Source organism: Camelus dromedarius, chromosome 4 (genome assembly GCF_036321535.1).
Source record: "Camelus dromedarius isolate mCamDro1 chromosome 4, mCamDro1.pat, whole genome shotgun sequence".
NCBI classification, from domain to species: Eukaryota; Metazoa; Chordata; class Mammalia; order Artiodactyla; family Camelidae; genus Camelus; species Camelus dromedarius.
This window is the reverse complement of record NC_087439.1, coordinates 51,461,716-51,476,803: the sequence shown is the minus strand read 5'-3', so window position 1 is coordinate 51,476,803 and position 15,088 is coordinate 51,461,716. Positions and strand designations below refer to the sequence as shown.

The following is a 15,088-nucleotide window of genomic DNA, read 5'->3' as shown; positions in this document are numbered from 1 at the left end:
TAATCGTATTCTCTGACTACGCCATCCCGTCTTTTTAGTTCGTCTTCTGCCAGCTTTATTTTGGGTAACGTTAGCGTTCCTTTTGAACCCTGGGGAAACTAGCTGTAAAATACGCCGACTTAGCGGGGAGATGCGGCGTTAAGTGTGCACCACTGCCTTAGACTGAGGAGAGCCAGCCAAAGCGCGTGGTACCGTGGGGACAAGACCAGCTGCAGACGCAAAAATTCGCTGGCCGGGAGGCGGGCGGGGCGAAGCGAGGCCCCGCCCCCGCCCTTTGTGACGTAGGACAATGCCTGCCACGCGTCGGAACTAGGTTTCTGGGGCGCGAGCGACACGAACGAGGGTACGTGGTGGTCATCTGCGGCGAATTCCAGGAATCATGCATTTCTTATTTAGATTAATCGTTTTCTTTTACGTGTGGGGCATTTTTACTGCTCAGGGGCAAAAGGGAGAGGAGGAAGTGAAAATAGAAGTTTTGCATCGTCCAGAAAACTGTTCTAAGACAAGCAAAAAGGGAGACCTGCTAAATGCCCATTACGACGGCTTTTTGGCTAAAGACGGCTCGAAATTCTACTGCAGGTAGGAAATGATGGGAACAGCTCCTGGGTCCAGTTGATGCAATAAATCTACCCTCCGGCCACCAACCAGAAGCCTAATTGGTTGGTTGGTTGGTTCTTGTTTTTCTTGTAAGAGTTGAGCCTTTTATTCCTAGAAAGGGAAATCAGATTTGGTGCATTTCCCTATTAAGCGGAATATTAGTTTTTAAATTATTGAAAAATTTGGCCCAAGAAATTATCACAGATACACTACTCCACACTCACCCCTGACCACCGCCATTATCCTTGAGACCTGTAGAAGTAGGTCAAGAAACTGATTGTAAGAATGTTCACACTTTTCCTGTCGAGTAGTTTAAGAGATATTATCTGGTGTTCATAAGCATGATATTTACTGGCTGGGGGCCACTTTCCAACTGTATCAAGAAGCCACTACAACAATGACATTACCTGGTGACTTCTGGGCTCTGTGTCCTTCCATCTGCCCTTTCGTCCCACTACTGCCTGCTCCGATTTAATTGGTGGTTTATTGCTTACAAGAATGTCTTTTCTTCATCTGCACTATTACCCTATAAAAATAGGATTGGGGAAAGTTAGTTCTTTCTATTTAGAAGAAAATAGAGACATTTAATAAGAAAAAAGATACAAATTTTAATTACAGTTCAAATGATTTTTGAGGTTAAACCTGCACCATCGTTTTTTAGAACAAACCAAGGGAGGTTAAATAAGTTATTTGGACAAGCCATGCAGCAAGTCAGGGTCAGGAGACCCATTAAAAACTTAACTGTTGAGTAGTTTTTGTAAAGATGACAATAAAAAGGAAAATGAGATGACTCCTAATGACCAGCTTTGGGCAAATCCTACCTCTGGCTATTATGAGGGTAGTTTGACCCAAACACTCCACCAGGGGTTTCAGAATGAGTCCTAAAATAGGAAAAGAGATGGTTAGAAAGGACTCCAATTTTAAATTATAACTAATGGCCAGCTGTATTTTAAAGTTTGATTTTATTTTTCTTGAAATCAGCTTACCTAAGTGTTTTTAATTATAGCCGGACACAAAATGAAGGCCACCCCAAGTGGTTTGTCCTTGGTTTTGGACAAGTCATAAAAGGCCTCGACATTGCAATGATGGATATGTGTCCTGGAGAGAAGCGAAAAGTGATTATACCCTCTTCGTTGGCATATGGAAAGGAAGGCTATGGTAAGGTGTTTTAATATGTATATGTCTAAGTTATATTTAAAAATAAATCATAGACATCTGTGTATATAGTCCAAAAAAACAGAAAGCAGAGTCTCAAAGATACATTTGTACAACCACATTCATGGCAGCACTATTCACAATAGCCAAAGACTAAAAATAACCCAAGTGCTCATTGACAGATGGAGGAATAAACAAAATGTATATACATTCAATGAAATAGTATTCAGCCTTGAAAAGGAAGGAAATTCTGATACATGCTACAGCATGGATGAACCTGGCATACATTATGCTAAATGAAATAAACCAAACACAAAACACAAATACTGCATGATTCCACTTCTGTGAGGTACCTAGAGTAATCAAATTAATAGAGCCAGGAAGAGAAGGGTCAAATAGGGAGTTGTTATTTAATGGGTATAGAGTTTCAGTTCTGCAAGATGAAAGAGTTCTGGAGATAGGTTGCAATGTGAATGTACTTAACACCTCTGAACTGTGTACTTAAAATGGTCAATTTTATGTTACTTGTATTTTCCCACAACTACAAATTTTGAATTGCTAAAAAAAACTGAACTAAAAATCATAGAGGAAATAATGATAGGCTATAGAGTCCAGTAAACTTTAGCTGTATCTAGTCCAGTCCAGCCCAATCCCCTCTTCTTACACAACAAGAAATTAAGACATTGTTGCAATACAGATCTCTGGCCAGAGTCTTTTATCCCACAGAGTGGCAACACTCATAATGATGGTGTATATTTTATAAAACTCCACTTAGTCATTTTAAATTTGTTTTTAGTATGTATTATTACTACATAAATGTCTATAGCAAATATTTTGGTAAGCAGTACCAAAGTCAAATTTATAAAACTCAGGAACCTGGAACATATGATTTTAGAGTAAAAGGACACCATTGGAACATTGTAAAAAGAACATCTGAATAAAACAAGCTGTTAGTCACTATTATCCAAAGTCAGGAGAAGCCTTGAAATATTGAAGAAATGAACTGCTTCTTTCGGGATCTTACCTGTTTTTTAAATCCTAGAGTAAGATCTGAGAACCTAGGTAAAGCAGATAAATGAGGAAAGTGCCTGCAGCATGTATAAGCACATATGACCTGTTCTAGAAATGGGCAAGTTCATAAACAAGTGGTTCACTAACCTAAAAATACAAATGACCTACCAGAATACTCAGTTTTATTCATAGTTGAAGAAAGAACTTAAAACAAAAATGAGACACCATTTTCACCCATCAGATTAGCAAAGACATAAAAGTTGGCAAAGATATAGAAAAAGCAGCAGTGACACAGGTTATTGCCAAAAATGTACATCATTCAACCTCTCTAGTAATTTCTATCAAAATTTAAAATGCACGTATCCTCTGATCACATAGTTCCAAATCCAGGAATGTGCACAAAGGTATATCTTAAAGAACATTCACTGCAGACTTCTTTTGGGTAGCAAAAGACTGCATGCTATCTTAGTATCCCTCAATAGGAAATTAGTTTAAAAACTTATGCTGTAGCTATACAGTGGATTACTGTGCAGCCAGTAAAAAGAATGAAGTAGAGCCGTATGTATTAATATGTTAAAATAAAGAGGGACAGAATATATTCCTACAATGAATATTTATTGAGCATCAGTATCAGACTCTGTCCTAGGCACTGCACATAAAGCAGTGTACAATGCAGAAACAACTCCCTATCCTCAATGAGCTTACATGCAAGAGGGGAATTTCACATATGCATCATGTATCTACATAGACTATATCTGAAAGAGAAACCATCTGGTGACATTAAGTATTTCTGGGAAGGAGGCCTGAGGGTCAAGGGTGAGGAGATTTCTTTTCACTCTGTAATATATTGTACTGCTTAAATTTTTAATGTGTACATGTATTAAATATTTCTTACTGAAGTATAGTTGACTTAAAAAATCTTAAAATGTTCTCAAAAAATTAAAAATAGAACATATGATCCAGCAATTCTACTCCTATTTATCCAAAGAAAATGAAAGCACTAATTCATAAAGATATATGCACCCCAATATTCACTGCAGCATTAATGCAATTGCCAAGACATGGAAGCAACCTAAGTGCCTGTCAATAGTTGATAGAGAAGGTATGGTATATATACAATGGAATATTACTGCACCATAAAAAAGAATGAAATCTTGTCATTTGCAACAACATGAATGGACCTGGGGGTATTATGATAAGTGAAATAAGTCAGACAGGGAAAGACATGCATTAATTTTTCCAAAAATCATTAAAATTAAAAGTGGAGCAGAATAGAGAAATTTTTACAAAGGGGGAAAATGGGCAGTCTGGCAGAGGGCTAGTTTCCATCTTGCATTCTCAGTTGGGTCCTTACTTCCTACTGCTGTGTGAAGATTATAAAGAATCTCTATCTTATTCTATTTAAATCCCTTGCTAACTCCACCTGTTTTAAATATTTAGGATATATTTAAAGTAATTAAAGATTTTCTATGATGATATATTATCTCTAATCTCCAATACTTCATTGAAATGGCATGCCCTCTTTGAGGCTGTTGGTTTACTCATTAGGAGAAATTATTCCCTAGCCTATTCTTTCCAGCAGAAGCAGGGAATCGCTGCCCCAGTTTGGATTGCAGGTTGGTTAAAGGTGTAAGTCAGACCCAAACAGATTTGAAACTCCTAAAGAGACAGTTCCAGATAACTACAGCTTCATTTTCAGTGCTTTTAGCCAATCATTTGGTCCTGTCACAATAGCTCCCACAGAATCATAATTTATGTATCCTATTTTTAGTTGTAAAGGAACCTAGGGAAGAGAGAGAGAGAATTGAAGATGAATTAAATTGAATGCAATCTTGTCCTAAAAATGCTGTCATAGGTTGAGGCCAATTCTAGGCAAAATGATATATGCCTTTCAGTCTCTTTAATCTCATTTTCAGAGTTTCTCTTTCTCATGTAGATACCTTCACCTTCTGCCTGCTACCACAGCACCCATGCCCCTCTCTGCCTAGAGCACCCACATCCCTTATCAATAGATGCTCCTCCTGGGTCCCAGGACCCACTGGCAAATAACTACTTAGCTTGTCCTTTTTGTAAACTAATTTATACTTAGGTATGTATAACTACCCAGTCTGCCTAAGCTGTTAATAAGCCAGACCCTTGCTGCAAAAATGTAGAAATTTAACTTGAAAGAAGCTAGTTCATATTCAATTTGAGGTGTCTTCAATATATAGAAAAATAGTGAATCTCACTAGTAACACCACCAACACCTTTGTTTTACATATAAGGACACTCAGACCCAACAAAAGTGTGCTCTTTGAAATGTAGTTAACTGCTAGTTTACCTGCATTATTTATAACAGTTTACTTGATAGCTTGGATTAGATTATTTTAAAAGCTGCTGTGTAGACCATAAGTAACTGCTTAACAAACAACATCTTGACTGAATAAACTTTTTAAAATAAATTGTTACTTAGGCAAAACATTCTCTGACATAAATCTTAGCAATGTTCTCCTAGGGCAGTCTACCCAGGCAATAGAAATAAAAGCAAAAATTAACAAATGGGATCTAATTAAACTTAGAAGCTTTTGCACAGCAAAGGAAACCATAAGCAAAACAAAATGACAACCTAAGGAATGGGAGAAAATATTTGCAAATGATGCAACTGACAAAGGTTTAATTCCCAGAATATATAAAGATCTCATACAACTTAATAATAAAAAAAAAACAAACAACCCAATCCAAAACTGGGCAGAAGACCTAAACAAGCAATTCTCCAATGAAGACATACAAATAGCCAATAGGCACATGAAAAAATGCTCAGTATCACTAATTATCAGAGAAATGCAAATCAAACCTACAATGAGATATGACCTCACACAAGTCAGAACAGCCATCATTAAAAAGTCCACAAAAGATAAATGCTGGAGAGGGTGTGGAGAAAAGAGAACCTTCCTACACTGTTGGTGGGCATGTAGTTTGGTGCAGCCATTACGGAAAACAGTATGGAGATTCCTCAAAACACTAAAAATAAGACTTACCATATGATCCAGCAATCCCACTCCTGGGCATATATCCAGAGGGAACTCTAATTTGAAGAGATACATGCATCCCAATGTTCATAGCAGCATTATATAAAATAGCCAAGATATGGAAACAACCCAAATGCCCAATGACAGATGACTGCATAGAGACGTTACGGTATATTTCCATAATGGACTACTACTCAGCCATAAAAAAGAATAAAACGCCATTTGCAGCAACATGGATGGACCTAGCAATTTTCATTCTAAGTGAAGCCAGAAAGAGAAAGAAAAATACCATAGGATATCACTCATATGCAGAATCTAAAAAAAAAAAGGAAGAAAAAAGGACACTATGAACTCATCTACAAAGCAGAAATAGATTTGCAGACATAGTAAACAATCTTATAGTTACTGGGGGGAGAGGGGCTGGGAAGGGATCAATTTGGGAGTTTGAGATTTGCAAATGTTAGCCACTATATATAAAAATAGATTAAAAAAACAAGTTTCTTCTGTATAGCACAGGGAACTATATTCAGTATCTTGTAATAACCTTTAATAAAAAAGAATATGAAAACATATGTATGTATATGCAAGACTAGGACACTGTGATGTACATGAGAAATTGACACATTGTAACTGACTACTTCAATTAAAAAATAAAATAGTTATTAAGGTCTAACATTAGCTATAACTTTATTTTAGGTGATGCTAGAAGAAGTCTTTCCTCTGCACAGTATCCTTGCCTCATGTCACAGAGCACCCCTGCATGTCTTGAAATGCATGTGACTGAGTTGTTAGTGCTTTAATTAACAGTGCATGTGGTATGTATAGATTCTTTACATTAACTCCTACATCTTTGATCTGCTTCTCTAAATACAATTAATTGTATAGCAAATGCATATTTTCCTCTTTATACTATAATTTTTTGCAAGGAAAAATTTAATTGGCAATATGTTCTATGTTTACAGTAGAATTTTTTGGAAACTTTGACTTCTAATATTTTTTCTTAAGAAATGTGAATTTATGTTTGAATTTGTTATTAATTATTGTCAGAAGTTATTTTTCTGTCATAAACAGATCATAACTGGACAGAATAGGAATGGATTTTGTAAAAATGATCATTGCTCTAATGATCTAGCTCTTTTACTCTAAAGTCAGGTAACATGTGGTACATTTGTTGGGATGGTCACATTAGTCATGTGATACATGAATAGATTTTTTTTTTTTAATGTCCTGGCTTTGGAGATGATTGATTCACTTCTCCTTTTGGCTGTAACTTTCAGGCTTTTTTTCTTTGGATTATATATAGATTCTTCAGTGAGAAATCTCCACTTTTTCATTTTAAATTACTACTTCCTTCAAAGAACAAACATTCATTTTTTTAAATAAATGACAGAGGTCATTCATTCAACAAATATTTGAGTGACTATAATGTGCTGATGACACAAGCCACCCATGCCTCTTAGCAAGTCATTTCTGCAGCTCATTTTTATGACTGGTCATTTGAAATAGCCCATAGCCTGCTAAAATCATCTATGACATCAGTAAATAGGTTAACTTTATTAACAAGAACTATTCAACTTAATACTTAAAAGGTTTTATTGTGTTAGAAATATCTTCATAAAATTCTTACTGGTTTATTCTGTCATAGCACTACTTTTTAATGTCTATTAAGAATTTGAAAGACAAGTATATTAACACAAATATCTTATTCATACTTCCAAATAATTGAACAAAATCATTTTCTAAAAGGTACTGATCTTTGACTTTTTCTGTGAATTTCTTCTCAGCACTAGCTCTCTCCTCATTATAATGTTTGGGTATATTAATAAAAATTACATGATTTATATTTATTTCAATTTATTGAGGACATAATGGTCCCCTAGGTCCTTAGAACTATCTTGCTTTGAAAACATATGGAAAAAATTTTCCTAAAAAATATTTAGAAAGCAGTTTTTATATGTATGAAATAATATAATCTTAATGCTGTAATGGCTATTAGTGAATAAATATTTGAACATTATCTTCATGTAAGTTAAACTCTTAAAATTTATACCTTTAGCAGAAGGCAAGATTCCACCTGATGCAACGTTAATTTTTGAGATTGAACTTTATGCTGTGACCAAAGGACCACGAAGCATTGAAACATTTAAACAGATAGACACGGACAATGACAGGCAACTCTCTAAAACCGAGGTAATTCAAATAGATTTCATATGTACAATCTAATTTTTTCCCACAATTTAAATACATCTGTGTTACAACTGTTTTTTTTAGTTCTACCTAATATGGGCTACTTTCCTTTTATAGAGCTGGTAACAGAAAATTAAGTTCCAAGAATAAAATGTGCTTTTCAATATAAAACCTGAAACTAAGTCAACCTGTTCAATTTCCCTTCTCCCTGCAAGAGGGTCATTAAAATCCCAAAATAATCTCTACAGGGCATTTCCAGCCTCCAGACTACAGGAGCAGATCTTTTTCAAGCAGCACAGTAGGAATTTGTAATAGGGCAAATAATTGCCACCTCATAGGATTGTGAGGATTACATGAGATTATTAAAAGAGCTAGCAAGAATTTTGAATTGTGGCCCAGAAAGTTGGTAAACCGGGGCCAGGAGTTCAGTCACCTAGCTTCTGCACCCCAGTTGGTCTTATATATGAATTGAGGGCTCAGTACAGATCTCAAGGTGCAGTAACTCTGGAAAACACCATGGAGATTCCTCCTCAGATAATTAAGAATATAACCACCATATGATCCAGCTATTCTGGTTCTGAATACTTACCTGAAGAATACAAAAACACTATTTCGGAAAGCTATCTGTAGTCCTGTGTTATTACAACATTATTTATAATAGCCAAGACATGGAAACAACCTATCAATAGATGAATTGCTAAAGAACATGTATCACAGGTATACAATGGAATATGACTCAGCCATTAAAAAAAAAATGAAACCTTGCCATTCACAACAACATGGATGGACCTTGAGAGTATTATGCTAAGTGAAATGAGTCCAACAGGGAATGACAGACACTGTATGATTTCACTCTTATGTGGAATGTTTAAAAAAACAACAAATGAATGAAATCAAACAAAAACAAACACACAGATACAGAGGACAGAGTAGTTGTTGCCAGAGGGGCAGAGGGGAGGTGAGAAGGTGGAATGGGTAAGGAGGGTCAACTGTATGGTGACAGACAGAAACTAAATTTTGATGATGAGCACACTGTAGTGTATACAGAATTTGAAATATGGTGTACACATGAAACTCATATAATGAACACTTATTTTTTTAAAAAGATCTTGAAGTAATAATTTTTGTTACACTTTCTCAGTACCAGGTACAATTATAAACCTATAGTGTGTGAACTCATTTAATCTCCATGACAGTTTATGAGGTGGGACCCTATTGTCATCCTCTCCATCTTATAGATGGGGGAAATGATGCCCAGATAGGTTAAGTAACTAGCTTAAGGTCTCACAGCTCTAAGTGTCAGAACAGGATTGCAACCCTAGCAATCTGGCTCCACTACTGTGCTCTAACCATGAGTTTACCCTGCCTCTTGCAGGGAACTTCCATCATGGACATTTCAGGGCTAATGCTTGTTTCGGTGAAGTCTTGTGCCTTACTTAGTCCCACTGACTCTACTCTTTGTTTAAATTAGGTAGCCCAGCTGTCTCCCCTCTTTTTTGGAGGCAGTTTAATACACATAACTAAACCACCTAAGTAATAAAAGACACAACCAGATCATTGATTTCAAATGATGGGAGTGAGCCCCTTGTCTCTGTTTTTTTCCCTCTCCTTCTCCAATTCTTTACCCACCTTTATTCTACTTCCTCCTCCATATTAGTAAGGACTTTTTCCCTGAAGCTCTTTGGTTGGTTAGTGATGGAAGAGGAATAAGGGAGTGGGAACACGCCCTGCTCTGTAAGAAGAGCAGCAATTAAAGGGGTGGCAAACTGTTCCCTATGTGTTTTTTCTGTTGACTCCTTATCACCCTCTTTAGAGTGAACAGCAGCTACAGATGAATTCACGTAGTACCCAAGAGCTCAGCCTGTGCACACAGACCGTTCAGTATCACTTGCACACCAAGAGACATGTTCATCATTATGAATACACCTCAGTAAACCTTATGGGACCTTCAGTTCTTTTCTGGAGAGTGAAAGTAGAGAAAAGCCAAAATAGTGGCCTGCTTAGCTACGGTTTGCCCAGATGTTTCTCACATATCAACTGCATTATCACAAGTGAGAGTGATTTTGATTTTCATATGGTTGAATGATAACAGTAACTGTCTTTTATTGACACCTGTAAACATGACTCTAAATCTCAAATCAATCCCACAACATAGATACTATTTCCCTCCTTCTACAGATGACAAAACTGAGGTACAGAGAGGTTAAATTACTTGTCCAAGTGTACAGCAAAGTCTGGATTTGAAACATGAACTAAAACTACCTTCCTTCATCATCAGAAAGATTTAGTCAGTTATTTCTGCAGTATACATAAGATGGGGGAGAAATGAAACACAGTATTTTTATTACATTATTACAAAATAGAAACAGTGTGGAGCCCATTGCCAGCAAAATTAAGATCATGTTCTTACCTTCTGCCTTTTTGTACCTCTTCACTACATTGTACTAGGAAAGTACATTTTGAGAGTCAGCAATATTGGTTTAATATATATATATATATATTTACTTACATATAAACTGAGGAATACTTGAGGCTGTTTAAAATTCTTTACACCTATATAGGAGGCTCAGTTGGAAGAAAAAAATGCATCTTTCTCATATAGGACTGAAGTCCCATTTGAGAACAGTTGATAGATCCTTCATTAAGATTCATTGATCATTCTAAAATAAGGCTTACTCAACAATGGATTGAGTTTGGAATGTATTGCTAAAAACCACTCAGGGTTCAACTTCAGCCTTCAAAAACACTGTTGCTTCTAAAACACCCAGCCTTGCTTAACATTATCTTCAAATCATCATGCATTGCTTTCTTTAGTTATTATATGTAAATATACAGTATATATAATTTATTTATATAATATATATAATTTCCAATTAATATAATTGAGTCACATATATAATTAGAAATTTTTTGTAGCCACATCTTTAAAAAGCTCTCCACCAGGGGTCTTGCAGACCCAAAGGATGAAGGACCACCCATTTCTCACTGGCAGAGTCTCCCCCTCCCCAGACCAAGGCCCCCCATGCCAAGCTAAGCCTCCAAGTGCATCCACTAACCCTCAGCTCCAAATCTGAGCCTCATACCACACAGATGAGGAACACTCCCTCAGGTGCCCCGAACTCACCCAGCCCCCCTAGCACTTGCCCAAAAGATGTCTCCTCTCTGCCAGGGAGTCAAGAAAATCCAGTGCTGAGGCCTCAAAAAAAAAAAAAAAAAAGTAAAACAAGTGAAATTAATATATCTTGCTTAACTCAGCATATCTAAAATATTGCCATTTCAACATGAAACCAATATAAAAATTATCAATGAGATGCTTTTTTATTGTCTTCAAAATTTGTGGTTTATTTTACCCTTACAGTAGCTTGTCTCAATTTGATCTACCACATTTCAAGTGCTTAATGGTCATACGTGGCTAGTGGCTACCACGTTAGGCTGTACTTATGTGTCTTTGCTTAGAGAAATGTCATAGAGAAAAGGGAATACTTCAGAATACCTGTTCTTTATTTGACATTATTATTAGAGAGATTATCATAGTCTGTAGATTGGGGGAGAGCTATAGAAGCATAGAAAAATTAGGAAAGTTAAATTTTATTTCAAAATCTGTGGTTTGGTTTTATTCACTACACAGCATATTAATTTTAGAGATTACAGAAATGCCAATTTGAATTTTATTCACTAAGGGAATCCTTGAGAGTGAATTTCCTTTGATAATGTGGACAGTGTAGATTACTGGAAAGCATTTAGTTTCAACAAAATTTAATTCAGATGTTAATCTCTGAGTATGTACCACTAACCACCTATAATCTCAGGGGAAGCTAATTTGAAGATCTGTTTCTCTTCAGAAACTTGCTTCAAAGGTTGATAAAATAAAACCTCAAATAGCTTTCAAAAATTTTATATCACTTATTATAAGTAGTCTTAGATACGAGTTTCTTTATGTAAACATTTCTTCAAAGTTGCTGAAAATTTATTGTGATACCTTTTTATTAAAGAAATATTATTTTGGCCCTCTAGATAAATCACTACCTGAAAAAGGAATTTGAAAAAGATGAGAAGCCACGTGACAAGTCATATCAGAACGCAGTTTTAGAAGATATTTTTAAGAAGAACGACCATGATGGTGATGGCTTCATTTCTCCTAAGGAATACAATGTGTATCAACATGATGAACTATAGCATATTTTTATTTCTAAATTTTCTTAGCTACCTACTGTACTTTATATATAAAGCAGTCACTTTTCTCCAAGTTGTATTTTCTATTTTTCCCCATGAACATATTTTGATCCCCTCAATACATGTAATTTTGGAATAATAAATGTGAGACTGTTTTGCAAAGTTAACTTTCAGGTAAGGCTTGATTGTGTTTCCTATTGCTTTATTCTGTTAACACAAATTGTATCACCATGAAATCTACCTCTGCATCCCAGTGGGCAATTTTTCCCCTTCAGGTTATTGGAGGACATCTATGTCAAAAACCTGCAAACTCTTCCCAACTCTAACCTTTATGGCATGTATAAATATGTAAATATCCAATTTCTAATATTTTGCATGTTAAAGTACCCCATATTTTTTAAATATTCAATGGGGACCCAGGAATTTAACATTTCATTCATTTATACGTTTCATAGCATTACAGATAGTAGGATATAAAAACCATAGGACCAAAGAGTCTTCCTTTAGTATGCATGCAGGAAAGTATTAGTTGTATAACTCTGTCCCACAGAGAGCCTCAACATAGTCTCTGCTTTTTGGTGCAAGTTTCTGGCCTTGCATATTTGTTCCACTGGCTAATGTTTATAAAGTTATTTGATCAGACCAAAGGCTCTGTACCTCTATCTTAAAGCAGGCATAATAAAGTCTGTACCACTCTGAGTCTTGTCCTCCCTCAGACATCATTATAAACATACTACGCCTCTTCTTGTAGGTGTTTATATCTACCATCCCCAACTTCTTGTCTTAATAGTTTTAAATTGCTGCTATGGTATTTCTTAGTTTCCCTTTCTCTAGGTATCTCTATCCTATGTCACTTCCTCATAATGTTCTTGTTATTAAAAATGAATGAGCATTACAAACTGATATGCTATCAAATTTTTGATGTGTAGAATTTATTTTACACATGAGGCTACTTGAGGATAGCAAATGAGGATGCAAATGAGGATATTAAGTGTCATGGCAATTCTGTGTCATGGTCAAATCATCGTGGTCCAACTTGTTGAGAGTAAGAAGTAAAGAGATGCTGTAGAAGATCATGTCGGTGCCCAAGAAAGGACATATTTATTGGAACATGTAAGATTTTGCCTATTGCGTCTGCAGAAAAGTGTGGTTATGCAGTAAAGAGTTCTATTCAAAACAAGTGAGTTCAAAACAAAGCTTTTTCCAGTTTTCTGGAACTTGCTCTTTCCAAACCATTGTTCATTATTCATCTTTTAACCTCCTTAAACATACTGCCAGAAATCCTATAATTTAGAAGTATAAGGGTAACATACAAAATTACTCAGCCATAAAAAAAAGAATGAAATAATACCATTTGCAGCAACATGGATAGACCTAGAGATTATCATACTAAGTGAAGTAAGTCAGAGAAAGACAAATACATGATATCAATTATATGTGGAATCTAAAATAATGATACAAATGAACTTATTTACAAAATAGAAATAGACTCACAGACATAGAAAACAATCTTATGGTTACCAAAGGGGAGAGAATGGGGGAGGGATAAATTAGGAGTTTGGAATGAACTGATATACACTACTATACATAAAACAGATAACAAGGACCTACTGTAAAGCACAGGAAACTATATTCAATATCTTGTAATAACCTATAATGGAAAAGAATCTGAAAAAATATACATATATAACGGAATCACTTTGCTGTACACCTGAAACTAACACAACATTGTAAATCAATTATACTTCAATAAAAAGAAACACTAGATGAGTAGATATCACATATGCATAGCACAGAGTTAGACACTTCATAAAACAAAACCCTTTACTATCTTTTCTTTCCTCTTAATTTTTCCTCATTCCCATACCCGGTTTTATAACTCCTCACTTACTCAATCATCAACTTTCATCCCTTTACTTCCCTTAGAAAAGCCTGCTCAGTTGAAGTAAATTAAGTTGATAACACAATATTCTGTTCTGGTTTGGAAACCACCCCCATTCTCTATATCCATATAAAAAAAGTCACTAGAGTCTTTTTTGATCAGTCTACTCATATTTGCACTTGAATCATATACTCTTCCCAAAACAAAAATACCATAAAAGATACATTTAGAAATTATTCTATAATACAAACTTTCTAATTCTACCCTTTCTGTCCCATTGTTTTCATACAAAGTACTTTCAAACTTGTATTTTAAAAAATTACAGGTGATGTTGAATGAATATGGAGATTTACTCTAAAACTCTAACCACATTTAAAAAGTTAAAAAATAAAATTTTAATCATTCTACATATAGTATACAAGTATTTTGTATTTACACAGTTGTCTAATGCCTTCATAGGCATACACCTAGTAGTGAGTGCTATAATATATACTTTGAGTTCTGGAATTTTTTTAATCGAAGTACAGTTGATTTACAATGCTGTGTTAGTTTCAGGTGCACAGCAAAGTGATTCAGTTTTATATCTATCTATTTATCTATCCATCTGTCTATCTATCAAGAGATATACATTCTTTTTCAAATTCTTTTCCATTACAGGTTATTACAAGATATTGACTATAGTTCCCTGTGCTATACAGTAGGTTGTCTATTTTATATATAGTAGTGTATATCTGTTAATCCCAAACTCCTAATTTATCCCTCCCCAACCCTTTCCCCTTTGGTAACCATAAGTTTGTTTTCTATGTCTGTGAGTCTATCTCTGTTTTGTAAATAAGCTCGTTTATATCATTTTTTTTTCAGATTCCACATATAAGCGATATCCTATGATATTTGTCTTTGTCTTCTTCACTTAGTATGATAATCTCTAGGTCCATCCATGTTGCTGCAAATGGCTTATTTCATTCTTTTCTATGGCTGAGTAGTATTCCATTGTGTGTATGTGTGTGTGTGTATATATACCACATCTTCTTTATCCATTTATCTGTCGATGGACACTTAGGTTGCTTCCATGTCT

General features: G+C 35.3%; 1 protein-coding gene across 2 annotated transcripts; it reads left to right on the top strand.

The window, feature by feature from the left end:
- The first annotated feature begins 286 nt into the window (after positions 1–286).
- On the top strand, positions 287–12,298 carry FKBP7 (FKBP prolyl isomerase 7). Of its 2 annotated transcripts, none has more exons than XM_064484937.1 (4): positions 287–579; positions 1,604–1,755; positions 7,831–7,961; positions 11,973–12,298. In XM_064484937.1, exons 1-4 carry the CDS (start codon positions 380–382, stop codon positions 12,132–12,134), a joined length of 645 nt encoding a protein of 214 aa, XP_064341007.1. In that variant the 5' UTR covers positions 287–379; the 3' UTR covers positions 12,135–12,298. The 2 variants fall into 2 exon arrangements, with proteins under 2 accessions (XP_064341007.1, XP_010989680.1); XM_010991378.3 differs by having other exon boundaries at positions 7,828–7,961.
- Positions 12,299–15,088: the final 2,790 nt, after the last annotated feature.

Excerpts from the sequence above, each read along its gene's own strand:
- FKBP7 (XM_010991378.3), top strand. The coding sequence starts at position 380 with ATGCATTTCTTATTTAGATTAATCGTTTTCTTTTACGTGTGGGGCATT. Across the intron at positions 1,756-7,827 it reads ATATGGAAAGGAAGGCTATG|CAGAAGGCAAGATTCCACCT; the intron begins GTAAGGTGTTTT and ends TTATACCTTTAG. Across the intron at positions 7,962-11,972 it reads GGCAACTCTCTAAAACCGAG|ATAAATCACTACCTGAAAAA; the intron begins GTAATTCAAATA and ends TTGGCCCTCTAG.